This window comes from Canis aureus, chromosome 8 (assembly GCF_053574225.1).
Source record: "Canis aureus isolate CA01 chromosome 8, VMU_Caureus_v.1.0, whole genome shotgun sequence".
NCBI lineage: Eukaryota > Metazoa > Chordata > Mammalia > Carnivora > Canidae > Canis > Canis aureus.
The window spans coordinates 28,378,608-28,401,975 of record NC_135618.1 but is presented as its reverse complement, the minus strand read 5'-3'; the positions used below and the strand labels follow the sequence as shown (position 1 = coordinate 28,401,975).

The 23,368-nt window shown below is 40.3% G+C and overlaps 2 protein-coding genes across 9 annotated transcripts in view; one reads left to right on the top strand and one right to left on the bottom strand.

Moving 5' to 3' along the window:
* SLC30A7 (solute carrier family 30 member 7) overlaps positions 1-2,460 on the bottom strand; it is a 91,091-nt gene extending 88,631 nt beyond the window's left edge. The window contains exons 1-2 of the mRNA XM_077905620.1: positions 2,198-2,460; positions 1,892-1,993 (exon numbers count right to left, since the gene is read on the bottom strand). Coding sequence (XP_077761746.1) covers positions 1,892-1,993; positions 2,198-2,277 — 182 coding nt within the window. The 5' untranslated portion in view covers positions 2,278-2,460. The remainder of the gene's footprint in view (positions 1-1,891; positions 1,994-2,197) is intronic.
* On the top strand, positions 1,888-22,747 carry EXTL2 (exostosin like glycosyltransferase 2). 8 transcript variants are annotated; one of them, XM_077905623.1, is made up of 6 exons: positions 1,888-2,002; positions 2,748-2,912; positions 6,009-6,086; positions 17,229-17,656; positions 18,279-18,349; positions 20,658-22,747. In XM_077905623.1, exons 3-6 carry the CDS (start codon positions 6,082-6,084, stop codon positions 21,144-21,146), a joined length of 993 nt encoding a protein of 330 aa, XP_077761749.1. In that variant the 5' UTR covers positions 1,888-2,002; positions 2,748-2,912; positions 6,009-6,081; the 3' UTR covers positions 21,147-22,747. The 8 variants fall into 8 exon arrangements, with proteins under 8 accessions (XP_077761749.1, XP_077761748.1, XP_077761755.1 ...); XM_077905629.1 differs by lacking the exon at positions 1,888-2,002 and adding an exon at positions 13,348-13,427 and having other exon boundaries at positions 2,619-2,912; XM_077905625.1 differs by lacking the exons at positions 1,888-2,002; positions 2,748-2,912 and adding exons at positions 3,269-3,759; positions 13,348-13,427.
* The last annotated feature ends 621 nt before the right edge of the window (positions 22,748-23,368 follow it).

Below are 23,368 nucleotides of genomic sequence, written 5' to 3'. Positions count from 1 at the left end.
TACAAGCTTGAACTGCGCGAGTCCACTTATAAGCAGATATTTTTCAATACACTACAGCACCATAAATGTATTTTCTCTTCCTTATGATTTTCTTAATAACATTTCCTTTTCTTTAGCCTACTTTATTGTAAGGATACAGTACATCATACACATAATATACAAACACGGGTTAGTCAACTATGCTATCGCTAAGGCTTATGGCTGACAGTCGGCTATTTGAAGTTAAGTTTTTGGGGAGTCAAACGCTTATACATAGATTTTCGACTGCACAGTGTTCATGCCCCTAAACCCCATGTTGTTCAAACGCCAACTGTAATTTCCTCAATAGATCCCTACAGATCAAAAAATTTACTTTATACCTAACTTTCCATGGAAGAAGTGGTTTAGGTAGTTCAAATATAATTCCCTTGAACAAGGCATTTCACATAGTAATTTACGTAATGGAAGGCCATACTGAAAGATAATGTATTGTAATATAAAGCAACTGTAGCCGAAGTGTACATATGCAACCAAGTTACAGTCTTGATACAGCCAGTATATATGCCACAATATGGCTTAATTTAAGAAGAGCAAAATATATTGTACTATGTATTTATAATAAAGCACGATCATTACAATACAACACAGTGCTTTTAATATGCACCTTACGTTGAAGGATATTCATATTATGGAATACACATATCTGCTTCCCAGAGGTTTCAAAACGGTTATTACATATACCAAGATTTTCTTATGTTTCAATTTTAAAGTGGTGAGTAAATCAATAACCTTCAATAATGTGCTGGGTATTTTTTATAAAACTGAGTTGACATCTGAAAAGAAGTCCACTTTTTCACATAAAAATATAAATGCAACAGAAAATGGCTGATCTTATTTAATATCATTGTTCAATCTCAATAAAGATCAAGAACGGCAATTCTCTCTGAAAAAGGACTATATGGAGACTAACTCCAATTAATAGAAAATAAAGCATAAATGGCATAGGCTCTTAAGCTAGGGTTCATGGTCGATTTCAAGGAACCCAGTATCACCCTGAGTTTTATATAAAATTCTGAGAGTTGGTTTTTATCAGATTCTCAAATGAGTGTGAGATTCAAAGCGCAATCAGCACACTTAGAAGTGTAATGATCTTACTGTTCGCTGAACAGTTTTACAAGACCCTAAGTTACTCAACAGCAAACGCCCGGGTAATAGTACTTCATTTCCAGAGTCCCTGAATTTGCCTCTTCCCAACGCAGTCTCAAAAACAAACGAACCCACCCAAAGATGGCACAGAAACCCATGAACTCAAGAGATGTAAGTTTGTGGGAAACTATATGAGATCTTCTTCTGCAGGAAGCCCGGAGGAAAATCACGAGACAGTCGTAACATAAAACTAAGGAGAAGAGAATGACACACATTTCCCCGGAAATCCCCTTTACGGAGCTCCTTCCCATTCCAAAGCCTGATGAATCAGGTTGAACATCTCAGGTCTTACTCCCTGTCGGAACCTTAAGGGTGAAATCCGAATGCCACTCCCCCGCAAGGGAAGCAAGGAACACTCCCACCCCAAAGAGGCAGGACAGAGTTTTCTCCCAATTCCAAGAAAGTGAGCAAAGCTACGGTTTGTAGTCAGGGATGACTCTCTACCGGCCAAAATGAAGGGAGACTTGTCACTCTTGTTTGACGGGAGGCCTGGGAGGGCGGAACCCAGATCGTAATGCTGCTGCACGTGACGGGCCCCGGATCGCCAACGTAGCCTTGCCAGATTGGTGCGGATGCGAGAGCAGCTCGGCGGCGGGGCGGCCGGCAGAGCGAGCGAGACCTGGACCTCCCGGCGAGGAGCTACGTGGCAAACACTGCTCGCCCCCCCCCCCCCCCCGCTTCCGCCCTGCCTTTCCCCTTCGGTTACCAGTTGCTCCAGATGCCGTACAGTAGTTCAACAAAAGCGAAAGAGAGGTTCAGGCACAGGAAGAAAAACAGGTTCCGGGACGTCTTGTCCGACAGGATAGACCTGGCAGAGGTAAAAGTGGAGAAGAGGCGGGAGAGTCAAGGGAGCGCCAGGACCCGGGCCCGGGGCCCCTTTCCAGACCCCCCGCCCCGCTCCAAACGCTCCCGTCCCCGCGGGGAAGGAAGGTGTCCCCGGCGCCCCCGCCCGGACCTCGGGCCTTCTCCCCTTCGGCCGATACCCCCTTCCCGCAAAATCAGCAGCCCGCACCTAAACCAGCCCGAAATCTTGCGGAACAGATTGAACTTGGGTGGTTTGTATTCATCGTCCTTGATGGACAGGGGCAACATCTTCTCTGCCCGGCGAGGGGCCGGGGCCACTCCGCTCTGCAGGCGGCTCCGTGGGCGGCGGCGGTGCAGCGGCGACGCCTCCGACGGGGTTCCCCGGCGTCTGTCCCGGGCCGCGCGCCGCTTCCAGACACAGACAGACGGAGGCACACACCCGGGAACTCGCCGACTTCCGGCCCGGGCCGCGCAACGCGTCCTGGGACGCGGAGCGGGGCGGGGCCGGGGGCGGGGCCTGCGCGGCGGGGGCGGGGGGGGCGGGGGGGGCGGCGCGGGAGCCCCGAGCCCCCGGGGGGCTGTCGGGGGCAGAAAAAAGGTGGCAACTACTAGCTGGTTGGTGCGCAGGCCTGGGATGCAGTCACCCGGGGTGGCTGGGGGCTGGAGGGCCCGCTGTCGCCCGCCTCGCCCGCCTCCCACTGATGTGCCCGGATGCGCTGGCGTCCAGCGCCTGCCCTCTCGCCATTTCCCCCTCGTAGCATGAATCCCGGCGCTTCGATGGCCCTGCTTTAGGATCCAGGCGGCAGCGCGCTGTGCAGCCGCCCAGCCCGCAGGACGGCAAGTGATGGTGCCGCGGGGCGAGCTCAGCGGGCTCCCAAATCCTAGTACGCCCAGTCCCAGCGCCCGGCCTTCCGTAGTGCCAGGTAAGGGGGCAAATCAGTACACGTCTTTCGAAAGAAGGTTAAGTGAATCCAGGAGAAGCCCTTGAAAGGAGCCCCCTGCGGGATCGTGTTGGAATTGAGGTTTGCTTCCCGGACAGTCTCGACCCGCGAACCCCCCCGCGCCCCAAAACTCTCGAGTTCGTGCAGGGCGCCTTCACTTCCAGGTCATCTCGGGGCGCTGGGATCTCTGTGGAAGCTCGGCGCGCAGCGGGGGGCGGCGCTGGAGGAGCGGACCGGTCTGGGGGGGCGCGGAGGCCGCTCCCGGCCCGGGCCCCGCCCCCTCCCCCGCCCCCGCCCCGCCCCCGCCCCCGCCACGCCACGCCCCCGCACTGGCCACGCCCCCGCCCCGGCCCCGCCCCGTGGTCGGGACGCCCGCGGCGCCCTTCCGGAAAATTGTTGGGGCCAGGTCAGGTGGTCCGTCACGTGAAGGATTAAAAGTTGTTACCTTGGGGAAGAAGGCGGGGGGAGCAGGGCTGGCTTTTGGACGTGGGCTGGAAACTACAAAACCGAGCTTCTCGGGAGCTGCCTCTCGGCCTAACAGGAAGTGGAGCGTCACCGGGAGGGCGGGGCGGCCGCCGGGGACCGTCCGCTGCTCCAGGCGCTCGCGGTGCGGGCGGTGTTTTTCCCGGGTTATCACTCCGCGAATGAGGCAGGATGGGTGCACGCTTCTGGGATTAGGGGAAGAAAAAAAAAAACACGCAAAACCAAAAAAAACCCCCACACACCATAAACACAAAAAATGAGCAAGCGAGACGCCCCTTCCGTTTTGTGAGATCCAAGCTGCAAGCGAATAAGCCGGCGGGCCCCGCTGCAATCTTCTGCACTCGAGGTAAGGAGGGAGCAAACGCTCTCGTGTTAAAAAATGTTTTTTTTTGCATGGGGATGTATGCATGCTTTGCTCTCGTTCCTGGAACTTTGTGCGTGACTGGCGTAGTGATTCGTTGGCTTTATTTTTGAAAATGTGATTTTTTCCCGATGCTCGTGTCAATTAAAACTGCTGTGCAAAACAGCTAGATCCCAGAAATTAAGTTCTCTAAAGAATATTTTCTCTTTGCCTTTCTTGTCCTGTGTTTCATTATTTTAATTTAAAACAGAAATATTTTAAATGAGTAGAATTTACTTACATTTTTTTAGGAAGCCTGTATCTTAGCCACAGACTTTGATTTTTACTTTACTGCACTGCTGGGGAAATATTAAGCGGGTGCCAACTAGATTAAAGGTAAATACTGCCACGGTGATTGGGTTTTTCTCCAAAACGGCTTTATTTCAACATGATGTAACTGGGGAGGGCGGTAGAGGTATAACCAAATTTCAGTAACTGATTTCTAGCATTCTCTTTTAATTCATCAAGGTCAGCTGCAATTTGAGCCTGTATTTTTGCATTCCGCCTTTGAAAATGAATTCTGCATTTTATCCTATATTGCTACGAACCAGAAATTGCTCAGCTGGTTTGTGGTTTGTGGAGCCGCATTACCCCTTTCAAATACTTTTGACATACGTCAGAGAAATTGAAGTTTAATTTCAGTTATATTGGTTTCCTGGGACTCCCTAATTGCCTCACTCCTTACCTCAAAGATAAAGATATTCCCGTGAGGGCTTTCTCCTTTCAAAAAGTGGCAATGCCACTTCACATCTTTCACTCTTAGACGGCATAATTACTAACTTTAATACTAAAGGCATTTTATTGGAAATACAAATTGGACACTAGTTAAAGCAGGAAAAGTTCTAGGAGTTGAAAATGTTTGCATCTCACTTCTTTTGTCATTCTGAAATAATATTTCTTCCATACATATTGACCAACATATATTGTCATATCAAAGTTAAAGTTCGTTTCTTTCATTCAGCAGTCATTCAGTGAGTGTCTACTATCTGCTAGGCTCTGTGCTGGGTACAGGGTGGGAGGAGGAAAAATAATTATAAAGCCAATTAAGTCAAAGTTCTTTGCCTGGAAGAATTTTATGGGCAGAACAAGCTGATGTGAGGAGAGAGGGTAACAGGCAAATCAGTCTAGGATTTTAGAATCGTGATGTTTTATATGTGCACAAGGTAAGCCCTTAGTGTATCAAAGGGAGACAACTGTCACTCGGTGAGTCTTTTGATATATATGAAGTCTTTTGTCCCAGGCATCTGGTTGCCCCTTCAGTAACTTGTTTCATGAAAGAACATTATTTTGGAAAATCAAAAATGATTCTTCAGCTCAGTTCAGGATTTTAAAAGATTCCAATCAAAATTTGAAAGATTCCAATCATAATTCTTAATTCCTTCGTGTCTTAAAAAAAACTAAATGGGGGTTTCATGGTTATAAGATAGATGTAGTCATGAACATTTTTAAATTAATAAATGGATTTCCATCCTCAACTTGTATTTATTTAGATCATCTTCTACTAATTAATTGTATTAGATTAATTAGGCAAACTGTACGATGGGAAAAAAAAAACAGCTTCCCAGACATGTGATTGAGGACCATGAGAAATGAACTCAGGGAGAATGAAGAGGCAGACGCTTATCTCCAGTCGGAGTTCCAGCTCCTTTGAGGCAGTAGTTAGTAAGGAATAGGAAGGATGCCATCTGTCATTCCTCAGTAATCAACCCTGGCATTTAGCTGCAGCCCTATTTTAAACCCTACGCTTTTTTAGATACTCAAATCGAATGCCCCATGAACCTAGACTGAATTAAGAAGCTGTGATGGTGGATAAAACCACAGATTCTTAAAAATCTAGAAATCGAATATAAGTGTAAATTGCTAGGACATTCCAAGGTTTTGCTCCATGGCACATATATATGGCATAGAGATTTCAGATGTGTAAACACATTGATAGGCGGGATGATAGGTTTTTTTTTTTCTGCTTCTGCATACTTCTCAAAAGTGAAAACAAAAATGTAGCAGGGTTAGCTCCAACCTCACAGGAAGATGTTCCCTATCTCACTGCCTAAATGTAATTTTTAGAACACAGAACAGCTCATTTTAATTTCTAAAAATAATTTGAAGCCTATAGGCAATGGCAATAAAAGCATTTTTAAAAATTTCCCATTGACTGACAAAAGCATCACAGAAAAATCTTTGATTTCCCCTAATAGCACCAAGAGATCCTGTTCCTATCAATTACAGAAGCCATAAAGAAAATTTTTAAAAAGTTAAAACTTTACCATAATGAGGTAAGTACCAGTATGGTTTTTTATTTGTTTGTTTTTTAAAAAATTGTAGTAAAATACACATAATATTTGCTATCTAAACCACTTTTAAATGTATAGTAGTATTAAGAATATTTACATTGTTGAGCAACCATTCTCCAGAACTTTTTCATTTTACAGAACTGAAATGCTATACTCATTCACCAACTCCCCATTTCCCCTTTCTCCCAGCCCCTGGCAACCACCATTCTACTTTTTATCTCTATGAATTTGACTAATCTCGATACCTTATTTTTTTTTATCTCGATACCTTATTAAGTATTTGTCTTTTTATGAGTGGTTTATTTCACTTATCATGATATCCTCAAGGTTCATCCATGATGCAGCATGTGATAGAATTTCCTTCCTTTTGAAGGCTAAATAATATTTCATTGTTTTGCTTAAAGGCTAAATAATTATCTCATATTTTGTTTACCCATTCCTCTGTTAATGGATTTTGGGTTGCTTCTACTCTTTTTTTTTTTTTTTAAGATTTTATTTATTTATTTGAGAGAGCGAGAGAGTGCGTGTGCACAAGCAGGTGGAAGGGCCAGAGGGAGAAGCAGACTCCTCGCTGAGCAGGGAGCCTGAGGGGGGCTCAATCCCAGGACCCGGGGATCATGACCTGAGCTGAAGGCAGATGCTTAACTGACTGAGCTCTCCAGGTGCCCCCCACCTTTGACTCTTGTGAACAATGCTGCTGTGAACATGAATGTAGTATCAATATTTTTATCTGAGAAGAGTTATTTCCTCTAGAGGTACTTAATGTCCTTGGAAATAAAAATTCCTACTTGAGCCAAGGGCCTGTTAGAAAACACTGTAAGGCCAACACCTTTAGTTTTACTCATGAAAATAGCTCAGCTTATGGAATAAAGCCAATACCCCTAAAATTGAAATATTCCTATAGATTAGAACAAAGCTGAGGATAAGAAATGTGAGAGTCAGGAGTTTGGTGTCACCTACCACTCTTTCTGTGGCTCAGGGAAAATGATTTCATATTCTCAATCTCAGCTATTCCATCCATAAAATGGGATGGATAGATTTTAGTTTCCATGTCTCAGAAGATTTGAAACATTACTGTTTTGAGAAATTATATATCATACAAGTGGCTGAGGTCTGACAGTTTTCATTACTAGTGCTGAGCTCCGAGGGACAGGGGGTGGCAGGAGCTGGGCGCTCTTTGCATTAGCATCCCTAGTGCCTGACAGAGCTGGGCACAGGATAAGTACCTGTAAATGTTTGTTGCCTGATGGATATTCACCATGGGTATTTTGACCTGCCTCAAAAAAAGTTAGAAAGCTTGTATGAATCAGGATTGCTTTGATGTTAGGTCTGATATTTGAGACTATTCATAAATTATAATTCATATGTATGAAGAAGTCTGTTTCTCTTAGCAATTTTGGAATATGAGTTTATTGCTGAAAACCACTATTTTGTAAAAGAAGGTTACATAGAATATTCCAGAGATCTGTTGCCTAACAATCTTACCTTCTCTCCATTTTCCTATGACTGAAACAGAAGTCCAAATGAAAAGCTCTATTATGCTAGAATGGTAAAAGTAATATATTTGCAGATGTACTTGGTTTCTTTTTGACCCATTTCTGGAACTAATTTTGCATGGCACTGTACTGAGCTAAAAATGCGTTTCTATTTCTAGGCTTTCTTGGGATGCTTTGACTCCTTGGAGCCTTACAAGTCATGGATGTTACTCTTAGAAATAAGACCATTCTTACTCCTGCTCTAATACATGTCCAAGGAATTGGTCATCTCCAGACATCATTATCATCATTATCTTCATCATAGCTACAATTAATTGGCATTTCCGGGAGAAAGATGCAAAGCTAAAGTGAACTTTTATCTAGGATAGTTTTATCTAGTATAACCCATGCCCTTTGAGGGTAGACAGGACCTCGCTGTCTTGCTGTCTGCTTCAGTAGCAAATGGCTGGATTAAAAAAGGCAGTACTTAAAAAAAAACTTTCCATATGATATTTATACATTATTTCCTCTTAAATTTGTGATAATGAAGCAAATCTAGTTAATTGATAATAGCTGTCTGAGGAAATATAGAAAAGGATCTGATGCTTTGTATAGACTTAGGAAGAAAAAAAATGCCAGGACTATTGGGCAGCTTTTGCTATAAATAAAGGGGTGGGATTGGGGAGGGAATTGGAAATGTGGGTACTTACAGTCTGTTATCCTTGCTTTAAAATGCTGCCCTTGGTGTTCATCAAACCTGATTTCCCTACAAAGGAGAGGCTCGCTCTGCCTGGCTGCCATCAGGAGGACTTGATCTTTAATGTGCCCAGTACAGAAATTCTTTCCTTACAGTCTATAGTGAGAAATGAACTGTCACAGTATCTATCTATTCAAATGGGATATTGCATAAATGTAGCTATTTATCAGTCTGCTTTAGCAGTACTGTTTCAGAACTACAGTTTCAAAGTGCAATGAGGGCCAAAACCAAACCTTCTGAACGAAAGACTTTAAATTGGCTATGAGTGATCTTATATATGTAGTCAGGTATAGTTGACTAGAAAAGACTAATGGTATTCATCCTAATTTGATCCAGATTGTGGTCATCTAAATGACCCATTCGGAACACTACAATCGATCGTAAGTACAGGAGGATCACAAGAGGAGTCCAACAGCACGGACACTTTTATTATTTATTATTACTATAAGTCTGTTCTCCTGTTTTTCCTAGTCCTAAATAATTTCCTATAATTAATACGAATAATAAAGAATATTTATTGGTAACAAAATGATTTAACTTATTTTGATGTATTTAGACCTGTGAAGAAAGTAATGGGAGTTAGGAAGAGCCTTATAAGAACAGATGGGTTCTTCAGGAGGAAAAATGAGGGAAAATCATTTAGGAAGCAGAAGATAGCAGTTGGTAAAGGATGAGAAAAGTGGTATGGCACTTCTAAAATAACAGTGAAAAGAATGAATTTCTTGAATATGTGGAAAATACTAAAGGGAGAACTCTTCCCAGAATACTGTGTAGCACCTAGAAAAGACTTGTAAAGAAAAATGACCTTTCATGTGCTATTTCTGGCATTCTGTGTTTTGCTGTGAAGTAAATTCTAGTGTATGCGGCTTCAAATTTTAATGGAAGAGGCTTACTATGGGCAATAGTGAATGACACTTGGTGGCAGTGTTCTCACTTCATTTTCTTTTTCTGCCAATCATCCTCAAGTCTAAGGGGTTTTTTTGGTCAGTTTCTGGACCCATTTCTCAACTAGATTTTATTTTCTGTTGGTTTAAAATCATGTATGCTGCCTGCCAGATGAAGTCATCTAGCTTCTAATTTTTGTTAGCTTCTAAAAGTTTGGGGAAATTCACAAGGGCGATATTATCTAAGAAGTGATGATTTCCCCCTCAAGGCAAATCAGCTCATTCTCTAAGAGCTTCCATAGAAACAAGGATGTGCAAAGGTATTTTAATGCAGAATATCTCTGAAAAGATTAAAAAAAGAAAAGAAAAAAGGAGAGAGTCTTGGGATCTCTTTTATTTATCAAAGTAGCTTGGCCACAGAACTGAAGGTGGAGAAGTGGCTTGTGCCTGAGATCACATTTCATGACTGGTTGTGCTGGTCACCAGATGGGGGATACTATCCTCAGGTCTTTTACATAGGGACTGGCTTCTTGGGGCTAGTCTTAACTGGGCCTTCATTCGCATTTAATTTAAGTTTGTTCTGTTAGTTTCAAACATTTCTTATCCATTGTAGAGTTGAAGACTATTTGAACAGGGATGCCCTTACCCCATTTAACCACAAAGAGTTGGTAGCAGTTGCTCAGAAAATGGGCCTGGGACTGTTCTGGGTTACAAAGACTGATGGGAACTGCCTTCCAGATGCAATCAGACTCAAAAAGGAGCATAGTCAATGGTTGTAATACCTGGAAACAAAGCCTAGTAGCCCTATGTTCTAGTTCTCAGGCGTACTGAGGATGGAGAGTGCGAGGAGTGTTTGCAGGGGAGGGGATGTTTGAGAGAGACTTGGGAGTCACCCTGGGGATAGGAATTTATCAGCTGGGGACAGGAATGGGCCTTGTAGGTGGGGCAAATAGCGTGTACTAACACTTGGAGTCCTAGGCCAGCACCCTGGCTGTTGGTACCATGAGAGGAAAGTCCTTCTGGAATTTGGCACCACGTGTCACTTTGCCTGGGATTGAGCAGTGAGTGTGTCATCTGCATGCCATGAACCTGGTCAGAAACTACTCACCAGTTGCATAGCTGTCTCTTCCAGGTCTTACATGTTCACGGAAGGAAAGCCCAGGTTCTGAATTGGCCTCTGCGTTCCACTTTGAAGATGAGTTTATGTCTTGGCAGCTGAGGGCCCTTTTCTGAGCATCTATATTCTATGATCATCAGTTTTTAGGCAAGTACATATTTTGCAGGATGAACCAGAGGAGAAAACAATCTGTATGATATGAGACAAATCTAGTAGTGAAATGGCAGGAGAGTTATCATTCCTCCGCCATCTGTGGCATCAAAATGAAAATGACAGCTTCTCAATGCACGACGTCAGGCTGCTCCCTACTTCCCTACTTTATGAGTCAGAGGACATAACTAATCTTTGTTCATACTATGGCATATTTGTTTTCAGCTTCAGTCTGGATAATTGTTGCTTTTTCAGTCTGAAGGAACTAGCCGTGAAAAAAGGATTTTTCATTCAACAGCATTCCTTCCAGGGAATGTTGATAGATGATAGAAGTAAATAACTGCATAGTGGGTCTTTGAAAATTCAAATTGCCTGGTCTATTTAGAGACACCCATTAGAGAATTTGCAACTGTTGCTTTATAGACTATGTGTGCATTGTTTACTTTCTTACTCTTATACCCACATTTAAGAAAAATTTTTTCACATTTCAAATAATGCTCTTCCAAAAGCTCTTCAATTCTCAGATGTTAAAAGATTTCTGACATAGTGACCCTACAGTTCTGCTCCTAAGTATATGCCCAGGAGAAATGAGTACATATGTCATATAAAAACTTGTCCATGAATGTTCATAGCAGCAATATTCATAATAGCAAAATGTGGAAACACCCCAAATGTCCAGCAACTGATAAACAAAATGTGTTATATCTATGTGGGAATGGAATATTATCTGGCAATAAAAAAATGAGTGAGGTACTGATGTATGTTTTGTGACATGGATGAACCTTGAAGATATTCTGCTAAGGGAAAAAAGCCTTACACAAAGGACACAAATTGTTTGATTCCATTTATATGCAATGTCCAGAACAGACAAATCTGTGGAGACAGAAAGTAGATTAGTGATTTCCTGGTCAGGGAGGGAGGCTGGAGGAGATGAAAATGGGGAGTATCTGCTAATGAATGGGTCTGGGGGTTTCTTTTTGGTGTGTTGAAAATGTTATAAAATTCATTTGTGGTGCTGGTTGCACAATTCTGTGAATATACTGAAAGCCACTAAAGTGTTTAGTTGACCCTTAAACAACATGGGTTTGAACTGCACAGATCCCATTACATGCAGATATTTTTCAATAAATACAGTACAGTGCTATAGATGGATTTTTAAAATAACATTTCCTTTTCTCTGGCTTACTTTGCTGTAAGAATGCAGTATATAATATGTATAGCATATTAAATATGCGTTAATCCACTGTTTATGTTACGCTAAGGCTTCTGGTCAATAGTGGCTACTAGAATTTAAGTCTTGGGGGAGTTAAAAATTATACATGGGGTTTTGACTATGTGGGGTGGAGTGGTTGGTACCCCTACTACCTATATTGTTCAAGAGTCAATTGTGTTTTAAATGGGTGAAATTTAAGGTATAGGAAACAAATCTTGATGAAGTTGTAAAAAATACCCCAGCATACCAAGTATGAATATTATCTTACAGATAGTGACAGTCTTATGTACTGATTTTTTTATACATCCTTGCAGAATTGACTATAGTACAGTGGAAAGAGTCATGGGCTCTTTCGTGCCATCAGGAGATCTCGATTCTTGTCCTGGCTCTGCTGCTGGTGTGCTATATGCAGCTACATGAGCCTAGGCAAGTTCCTTATGCCTGGACCTTCTGTTCTTTATGAAATAAGGAAGTTGACTTAGAGCTCTCTTTCATTTTATGTGTTTGTACAGCAAAGCATATAAATATTGGGGCAGTTTGGATCCATAGCTTTATCCCTTATTTGAGTAGAACCAAAGCAGTGGAGTTTTCAGAGGCCATCTGGCTAGCAGTCCTTCCCCCAATCATGTCCAGGTATGTCTTGTTAGGTAAAGTATATGTGAAGCAGGGTCTCTCAACCTCAGCATTATTGGCATGTTAAGCCGGATAATGCTTCCCTGTGGAGGGATGTCCTGTCCATTGCAGGATTTTAGCAGCAACTCTGACGTCTGCCCACTCGAGAGCATCTCTTTCCCAGTTCTGACAATCAAAAATGTCTCCAGTTTTTGCCACATATCACCCGGAGAACAAAGTCATCCCCGTTGAAAACCCCTGGTTTAGAAGATGCTAGAAGAACAATATGAAAATAATTACAAGGATGTGCTCTCTCTATGAAGAACTAATACGTTAACATATGTGCATAAAATGTCATTTGGGAGTCTTTGTTTTTTCAGATGATCAGAAGAGGGAGACGTTTTGTTTTGGTGACATTTACCATATTTATTAAAGTTACATTTAATCTATGGTGAGTCATGGACTGGAGAAAGGCAGAGAAGCAATAGTCTAAGAGCTAACAGATCCTTTTTAGAATGAGACAAGGTGTCAGTAAATAGATAGACATTAAAAAGAAATAAGAAAATCAAATCTAAGAAGAAGGTGCAGGAATTGAGAGCAAGAGAACTGAGAGGTGCCTGCATTTACTTCTTTGTTCTTTCTACGTATTATGTAGACTGCCCCAGGTATGTACTTACTCATATCTCGTGTTCAAAGCTCAAAACTATGAATTAGGTAAGTTCTTTCTCTAGAGAAAGAACAGAAGAAAACTATAAAATGAAATCCAGATGGCCAGTGAAGTCATTGTTCTTCTCCAAACTGATCTGAAACTGTTTTTAGTGGGCCTACAGTGGAGTTCCAGACTTACCTGTTCTCAAAGTACTGATGTGCCACTTGTACCACAATCTCTGTTCTTGCTCTTCTTGCCTTTCTATACAGATTAAAAATTGTACATAATTTTATTGGGTTGCATTATTTAATAAATATCACATGAAATATTTACACTGTGTTTCTAAAGATAAATTATTCATATCTCCCAACACATTTTTGATACAGGTAAAATAGAGGATTAGAAGTTACCTGAAAGAGGAAATTTCTCTGAAGAGCATGGGGATAAATCCTACTTAAAAGTATAGGTAAAAGTGAAATACTCATGAGTTTCTTTGACAATGTATGTTTATAATAGGCCATATAATTATTATATATTGTATACATAAATATATAATTATTATATAATTGTATTTACAGTAGGCCATAGTAATTAATCTTCATTACTTTTTCTACACTAAAATTGCCAGGTAGTTACCTGTATCTGCTTTAGAAACTAGAAGTACTTCTGTGTAAGTTTTACAATTTGGTATTCCTACTCAGCTGTGGAAAATGAACACATAGATTTTAATCAGGGTGTATTTTAATGCAATTGTCAGATGATTCTTCGCTCTTAAGTGCTTATAGCTACCCATTTTTATGCTTTTAGGCAGAACTGAAATATGTTTTATGAGACCTGATTTTGATTCAGTAGATTAGAAGGATTTTCAAGGCCTTTGAACCAAGATTATTAATTCATAGTGGTTTGTCTTTGGTTGCCTATATTAACAGTATGTGTTTAGTAAGGGGGTGCGTGCAATGAAAACATTGTATTCTAGAGTCTTAAATTACTGTCCTTGAAAAATAATCACAGTAAGCTGAGGTTACTTCAAAAATAATTCATTTTATTCATATCTAACGTGAGGCCATGATAAAAGGAGAAACACAAAATTGCTTTTCTCAACAGAACAGGCTACAGAGAAAGTCCAGGAGGGAATATCTTTGAAAACTCTCTAAAAAAAAGTTACTGCAAGGTAACATTGCTTTCCAAATCTGGACTATTGAAAAGTGTGAGTTGTTGAATGACAATGACCATCCCCTTGATCTTATGAATAAGCTCTTCTTTGCTTGCACATGCCTCCGCACACTATCCAATCATAGAGTATATGCCCCTAGCCCTGTTAGAATTCCATTCCCCATTCTCATAAGCTTCAAAGGGAGATGTTAAAGGCATGGTCTAGATGGTCTATGTCCTTAATGAACTATGTATAGAGAAACTGTTTCTACAGTAACAAAACATGCCTTACCGCATGAAATAAGATCACAGGCATGGGATTGTCACTTGAATTCCACCACTGCTAAATCTCTTCAGTGAAAAACAAAAGGTTGACTGCACATCATTTGGAAATTGAAGTGTGACTTCATTGAGAATCTAATCTGTGAGATGGGAAGATTTAGACTACAGTCTTAGGATTGCCCATGGAATGGCAGTCTGGCTGCACATGCCCAGTTAGCCACAGGGTGTGAACTCAAGAGCTTAGGTATCCATACACAGCACATTTTTCTAAGGAGATGAAGACAACCAAAAATAAACTATACAGAGGCAATGATACACAGAGAAGAACAGCGACAGTGGCTCAGTGTGATTAGCATACTGCAGCTGTGAGGGAGCAGTCTCCTCTAGCTTTATCATGTTTGTCTTATTGTGGAATAGATGAGAGTATTTTTCTCATGAGATGAGAGTATAGCCTGAGAAGAGAAATTGTATGAAAAATAATGAGAGGGTAGATGATAGATCCATTAAAGGCATAAAGAATAAGATCTCAAAAAAGAGAAGAAATAATATCTCATTCTTTCTGGTTTTAAGATCTATTTTTTCCTTAAAGGTATTTTCTAAATGTTTAGAAACTTCTGGTTGATTTTTGTTTTCAGTCTTTTTCTAGGTAGGGATCTTTGAATATTTTTTCCTCATTTCTTGCTTTCATACTTGAACAGAACAGTTGAATAGTTCTAGGGTATACATGGTAAGATGTATATGAAGGCTCAGCTGCCAAAATATAAAATAAGGACTTACCTAAAAAAGCTTATGGGAGCTTGTGGCAGAGTAAATAAAGTCTGGAATCAGAAGCAGAACTAGAAGAATGGAAAAAAATGGCAGCAATTGAAAGTCAACAGTGCTCCAGGAGGAAGCAGCAGGGGTGATGGTGAACTGTATGAGAGGGTAGGAAATCAGAGCTCTGGGTCTCTACAATACTGCCTGTGAGATTCAGTCTTTTCTTACATACATGACTGAGAGGTCTGATCAGCCAGTAATGTTTGACCAATGAATGTCCAGGCCACATTCATGAGATGTGTGTTCACCTAGTAGTCATCTTAGGCAGATCCTTTAGGTATAGTGAGGGGTAAGAGAGTATAGAGCTGATTACAGTACCTTCTGATACTCTTGTGCTGTGAGAGAGGGTGATCTAGAAGCTCCAGAGCCCTACCTCAATTCAACCAGAATTTAAATCTAGCAGTACATACCTCCCTTAGCCCATAATGATGAACAACCTGGCTCTGGCATCGGATTTTCTTGGGTGTAGATTCCAGGTCCAATCTTGAGAAAGATATTTAACTTCTGTAAGTTTCCAGACTATAGTAGAAGAAACTAGATCCTGTCACTGTCCTGATCAAACCTTTCTAATGGCTTCCCATCTCAACTAGAATAAAATCCATACTCCTTACTCAGCTGACAAAATCCCTGGTAATCTGGCCCTTGCTTATGTCACTCTGATGTATTCTCTTCATTAGCATTATCCTAAATTATCTTTGGGGGATCCCTGGGTGGCGCAGTGGTTTGGCGCCTGCCTTTGGCCCAGGGCGCGATCCTGGAGACCCGGGATCGAATCCCGCGTCGGGCTCCCGGTGCATGGAGCCTGCTTCTCCCTCTGCCTGTGTCTCTGCCTCTCTCTCTCTCTCTCTCTCTCTGTGACTATCATAAATAAATAAAAATTAAAAAAAAAAAAGATTTTCTAAATTATCTTTGGCTTTACTTTTTGTCTGCCTCTGTCTACTATTTTCTCTGTGTCTAACAGGAGAGACTTTGTCTATCTTATTCTTTGCTGTATCTACAGATCCTAGAACAGTGCCTGGTACGATGAGCGCTCGTAGCTATTTGTTTTATTGAGTGAATAAGTACATACTATGACATGCAAAGCACTTAGTACAGGGCCTGATAAGTTGTAAACTCAGCATAATTGTTTGTTGCTGCTGTTGCTACCATTATTATGTTTCTTGTATTAGGGTTATCTGCATATGGTTTTTTTTGGGACAAAAGTTTGCTACCAAGAAGTATGTTTTAATTTAGTACTCTGGAATATAAATGACCCTTGAACAATGCGAGGGTTAGGAGCGCCAACACACCACACAGTCAAAAATCCACATATAACTTTTGACTCGCCCAAAACTTAACTAATAGCCTACTGTTGACCAGAAGCCTTCCTATAACATACATGTTTCAATGAACACATATTTTGTATATGTATTATATACTGTATTCTTACAATAAACTAAGCCAGAAAAGTGGAAATGTTGTTAAGAAAATCCTAAGGAAGAAAAAAGCCATGGACAGTCCTAGGCTGTATTTATTGAAAAAAATCCACATATTAAGTGGGCTCATGCAGTTCAGCCCTGTGCTGTACAAAGGTCAGCTGTCTACATGTATAGGAACATCAAGTTGTACACTTTAAAGATATACAATTTTTATGTCGATAATATCTCAGTAAAGCTGTTTAAAGAATGAGTACACTCCTAAGAGAAATGTAATATCATTTGAAAAAATAGCTCCAGTTCCAAATTCTTCATATTAAAATGAGGGCAGATTTTTAAAATACACTCCTTAACTCTTCTGGCTTGTGTGTAAGTGAGCTTCTGTCCACAACTGTGAAGCAAGCAGGCCCAAGGGGAGGTTGATTCACTGCACTTTCCACTTTTCCCTGAGGCCAAATTGCCTTATCAAAGAGGCAGGGAGAACTGAATTTAAATCAACTAAACTAAGATTTACCTCCATCCTCCTTAAAAAAGCAAAACCAAAAGCACAGTAACTAGTAAGAATGCTAACACTCTGTATTTTATTTCCATTTCTATTCCAGGTATTGCCACATCTGCAAACTTCCCGGACGAGTGATGGGCATTCGAGTCCTTCGTTTCTCTCTGGTGGTCATCCTCGTGCTGCTGCTCGTAGCCGGGGCTTTGACCACTTTACTTCCAAATATCAAGGAAGACAAGATGCTCACTTTGCGTAGGGAAATAAAATCCCAGGGCAAGTCCACCCTGGATTCCTTTACTCTAATAATGCAGACATACAACAGAACAGATCTCTTACTGAGACTCTTAAATCATTATCAGGCTGTGCCATATCTGCATAAAGTGATTGTAGTGTGGAACAATGTTGGGGAGAAGGGACCAGACGAGTTATGGAATTCTCTAGGGCCGCATCCCGTCCCTGTGATCTTCAAACTACAGACGACAAACAGGATGAGAAATCGACTCCAGGTCTTTCCTGAACTAGAAACCAATGGTGAGTTGCTGCTGGGCTCCTAGCTGGCTAGGGCTGCAGCTAACCAGAGCCAGGGGCGGATGTGTAGTTTTCGGGCCTTCTACATGTCCTATTATGTGGAGAAAGCAGGGGGAGTGAATCAAAAGAAAGCACTTTGAAAAACATAAGGGGCAGTTTTCAAGCTGTCAAGAAGCAGTTTTGCGGGGAAGAAATCCCATAGGTCTTGCAACAGTGGCAAAGAAGTTAATGTGAAAGATCTGCTATAATTACATATTGTTGTATCACAGAAAGTAGTAAAATGCCATTCAGCTTATGCTTAATGTATTTTTTTGCCACCTTTTCCTCCCGGTCAGAGCAGTTTCATGAGTGTTGTAATTTGCTTGAAAGACCCTCAGTTTTATTTATAGATTCATTCGTTTCTAGGATAATGGATGAGAGCTGCATGATAATTTTCCCCTCAGGCAATTATAAATATCAATTACATTTCAAATAAGTACTTTTTCTAAGAATACATTTCTTATTTACTAATTTTGTTTAGAAAATTATTCATTAGAACGCTCTATCTAGACACCATTGTATATTACTAGCTTTGTTTTCATTTCCAACTGTTGGGTATAATTATTTTTTTCCTTTTTTGTTGCAGCAGTGTTAATGGTAGATGATGACACGCTAATTAGTGCCCAAGACCTTGTCTTTGCTTTCTCAGTTTGGCAGGTAATGTTGCTTTTCCTCTATGAATTCATCAGTATAAAGTTTTACCTAGGGTTTAGTTGGCCAGTGTGGTTTAACGTGAGTCATCTTAAACAGCATAGACACTATTTATCTAAGAGGCAGATACAGTTGTTGCATGGCAGTCAACGTGGCTCGTGTTCAGTTAAGCCAACCTGCAAAATCTGGTATCTTTTATCTGTATTTGATTTATATTTGATATACTGGAGAAAAGAGCTAGAACTACCTTCCAGAGAACAAGGAGGAAATGATCTGGTATAGCAAAGACTAGAATCTAGAGATAGTTTTCTACAAGGCCACAGATATGTGTCTCACATGAGACGTGTATTTCTATATTAATATTGTATATAAGTTTCTTTAGAAGAAAGTGTTTATTACTCCTGCAAAATTTAATCCTAATGCTGGGACCACTTTTTAGGAATTAGTAGCAGTACTAATTCCACTTGCATCTTTGTGGTGGCAGTTTTATTTATTTATGTATGCATTTTTAAAATTTATTTTGGGTTTTTTTTCCCCTAAATCCTAGTTGGAATAAACAGGCATAAATTGTTTGCTATTCTATAAAAACAATTCTTTGCTATTGAATCTGTTAATTAATAGTAACTGGCTTTTACAAGTGGCAGTACAATTACCTGAAACCAGGACTGCACACCAGTATTCTGAAGCTGTGTCAAATAATTAAACACTGTGCTACCGAATAAATGGTCTAATTTGCACTATAGTAACTCTCCTTAATTAGCTACATGGGATATGAGAACATTAGATATTAATGGTAAGTGGTTGCAGTACTCTGCAAGCTGTCAGTACTCTCAAAACGTAAGTTTCTAATTTTATGCCAAGTATACCGATCAACAAGTTTTTTCCCCTAGAGCAGTTTTTCCAGCCCTGTAAATAAAAGCTTCTTAGGCAAAAAAAATCTAATGTAATACTCCAGCTGTGAAATTTCTCTTTCAGGTAAAAAATCAATTTCCCTAAACTGTCAGGGTAGGGGGAAAATAGAATCGTGGTTAATTAGAACAATCCAAGTAAACCATCATTAAAGATGGATAAATATGATTTTTAGGTTTTACTCATAGAAGAATAAACAAGAATAGTTTCAATCCATTGCCCAAGGTAACCTGACTCCTAAAGTTCAGCCCCATCAGTGCCTGGTGTAGTCTAACGATTTGGGGTACAGAGGCAGGCAAGGCTGGAGTGGGCATCTAGCGTGCCTTTGCACTCCCCCGTTACCGCTAATTAGGATGTGACTTTTCCTCCTCTAGCTATCTGTGGAACTTTATTCATTCTCCTAGATGATGTAAATGGCATATCCTTTCCAAAGCCTCCCAGGCTTTATCCTCCACCCACTGACTTTCCCCTTTGCCTCCCAGCAACACAGCTGTCATCCTGTCCTCGGTACTTCGGAACACTTACCCAACTGCTCATACAACCATCTCATAGCGTGGGAATTCCGTGTTCCCGTATCTGGATCCTACCCCTCCCAGATGATGAATTTTTTGAAATGGGGTTTAACCTAGCCTGATTTGTGTGTGTGTGTGTGTGTCCCTAGTTTAATGTCTTTTTAGTAAATGAGTAAAGCACGAATCACTTATGAGATTGAACTAAACCTTTTAACTATGTAAATTTTTACTTCTTTTCCATGCTTCACTGGTTTTCTTTTGTTGGCTGATTGTTTCATTTTTAGTTACTCTCATTTTAGTATTATGATTTTACTACTATCCTTTCTTCAAAGATCCTGACAATATCTCATTATATATTTTTTACTCATATTTTTAAAAAGGAAATGCCCAAGCTGAAAAGGGAGAGAAATATAGCATTGTTTAAATTCAACAGTGGCTTTCAAGAATATTGAAATCAACATGGGGAAACAGTAAAATCATACATGTAGATCCATAGTTTTATGTACTCTTAAGAGATTGAAACGTTTTCAAAATAATTATACTATATCTTCTTATTTCCCATAATAAATAGCATTCATACTATCAGCTTTGAAGAACCAGACTCTTTGGTGACTAGAATTTATTAATATCAGATAACATTTGAATTAAGATAGCATTTGTAAGGTTAGAAAATTTGTCAACAGTTTGGGTTGTGATGGAATTTTGACCTACAAATGTATCAGGACATAGATTTCTGAAGTTGCCTGGAATTAGATGAAATTGAGAGGTAGAAGCCAGGAATAAAAGAAAGTTGATAAATCAGTTTAGTTCTCTCTGTAATAAATCATTGCCTTTTTCACCATGTCTGCTCTAATGAAATGCCACCTTTAATTGTTCTTTTTCCATCTTTTCAGCAATTTCCTGATCAAATTGTAGGATTTGTTCCTAGAAAGCATGTCTCTACTTCATCAGGCATCTACAGTTATGGAGGTTTTGAACTGCAAACCCCAGGGTTTGGGAATGGTGACCAGTACTCTATGGTGCTGATTGGAGCCTCGTTCTTCAATAGCAAATACCTTGACCTGTTTCAGAGGCAGCCTGCCGCTGTCCATGCTTTGATAGATGAAATCCAAAACTGTGATGATATTGCCATGAATTTTATCATTGCCAAGCACACCGGGAAGACTTCAGGGGTATTTGTGAAACCTGTAAACATGGGGAATTTAGAAAAAGAATCCAATGGTGGCTATCCTGGAATGTGGCATCGAGCTGAGCACTTTTTGCAGAGGTCTTACTGTATAAATAAGCTTGTTAATATCTACAATAGCATGCCCTTAAAATACTCCAATATTATGATTTCTCAGTTTGGTTTTCCGTATGCCAACCACAAAAGCAAAATATGAAACAAAAACAAAAACAAACCTCAGAACTGCTTAGTATTTGAGTAGCTTCTCTTTGCTAGGGTTGGTGTTTTGTTTTGTTTTTTTAAGCAACATCATGAACTTTTATCCACTACGGAAGTCTCTACAAAGGAAACAATGTACAGTGCTTCTAGGACATAAAATTCACACGAACTTCAAAAACCAAGAAGCTGGTACTCTCTAGATAGGTGTTTTTGGAGGAGTTTTCATCCATGGATAGAACTCCTTGGTCAGTGATTTTATTGTTTACATTCGAGACTGTTCTACAATTTCTTTGACTCCTGGCATTTGCCTTAAGGACCTATATAGCAAGTTGTCTCCAGGATCAGAAACTCCAGAAAAGCATTTCTGAGATTTTCATTAAAGGATGATTGTTTTCATTTGAAGCCTGAAATGCCTCGTTTGCAAAAGCCTGTGGTGTAGAGAAAAGCCATGTGAAAGGAGAATAATCTTCAATCCCTTATAAAAACAAGTGGACAACTCATGACTCTCAGTGCTTTCATTGTGGTCTTTCCAGCCAGCCCTTTCCAGCACTAACTCAGCCCGGCATGGTTTTGACGCAGCCATCAGTGCTTTTATTTTCGTTGATGAGTCTGTTGTGACTGAGAGAGTTCATTTTAGTAGCTGAAGGATGTCTAGTTGTTTGCTTGATTTTTGTGAACACTTACTGCATGGATCACAAAAAAGTGCAGCCTGTGTTTCTTACGTGCAGCTTATATGCAGCAAGGAGCAAATGTGTTCCTAGATTCAGGCAATGCATTATGTCCCTGAATCTGACCTTGAGAGCTTATGTTAATTCTTATATTTTACATGAACTATGTGTTGTTTAAGAAACTTAAAAAATAATCTTCTGAAAGAATGATTCATTAGGAACTGATGGAAGTTAAAACCCTTGTATTGAAAAATTCTTATTGTTAGGGCATAGGTTATCTTGTGGATACTAAAGAGTTATACGTATTATATATACACAGAGTTGATCTCTTGTATTCAGAGCTGCTGCTGCTTTCTCTCTCTTTTTTTTTTTTCAAAAAAGACTCAAGGCATTATTCATCATGATAATATTTTGATTACATAGAGGAAAAAAAATAAGAGAACTGAATCATAGCAGAGGAATTTTATAGGGAGTCTGCATCGGTAAATTGTTAAATTGCTTACTCTGTTATGTGAATTAGTATCTGTGTTCCACACAGTGTCTGTTCCTTGTTCATACTAGCAGCAAGGAATACTTAATTAAGCCCGCGTCTGCCACCTTCCCCTTCCTTTTCCTCCTCCTCCTCCCATGATGTCATTATATCCGCACCTTTGCAGAGCTGCAAAAATACAATAATAGTCATGGTTAATGTTCCAACAATGAGGTCTCTGTGCAGTTAGTTCAGTAAATGTTCTTTCTTTACATTGGCATGTGTACGTGTCTTAATGCAGTCAGGTAAAACCATTAGAACCCAGAACCTCACTCAAAATCTATGATGTTCATTATCTGCTTTGGCCAACCTTGATAGTGATTTTTTTTGCCTCTTGGAATTCCACTGGCAGATAAATAAAATAAACTTCTACCTTGCAGATGTTTTGTTAATTAAACAGAATCAATGTTTTTGTGGTCTGTATTTTTATGAATTTCTAATTATTCTAATATATTGCTCAGGTAAAACAGAGGCATTAGCTGCATTCCCCAGGAGGAAATTCTCCAGTGGGAAAATACTCCCAGATTTTATTTCTCATTTTGTGTTCTCAAACTTGTCTTAAGCACTACATAAGTTAATCATATCATGGTTTTCAGACATTATAGAGCAAATAGGATCACAAAGTGAAGTTCAGTCTGTGATACAGAGACCTTTGCCTTGTGGCTGTGATTCTACTAAAACTGCTTTCCTCTGTACCCCTCTTGTTCTTGCTCCAAATGATCAGGAGAAGAGATGATGTTCAGCTTTAAAACTACATGAAGAAAGTAATGTAGCTTAGAGGCTAAATGTGCCAGGAGAATATTTGGACTGAAGTCCTTAGATCTCACATTTAACTTACTGGAGCATCATCTTCCTCATCTGCAAAAATGAGAGTCCTATCTACCAAGGGGTTTGCTTTAAGAAATAAAACAGATAGCTTATATAAATATAGCACAATGCCTTGCCCATTTTCATGGCCAATAAATGAGAACTGTTGGGGTGTGTTATTGCTAATAAGTGCAGTTAATTCTGTAACTCGCCACC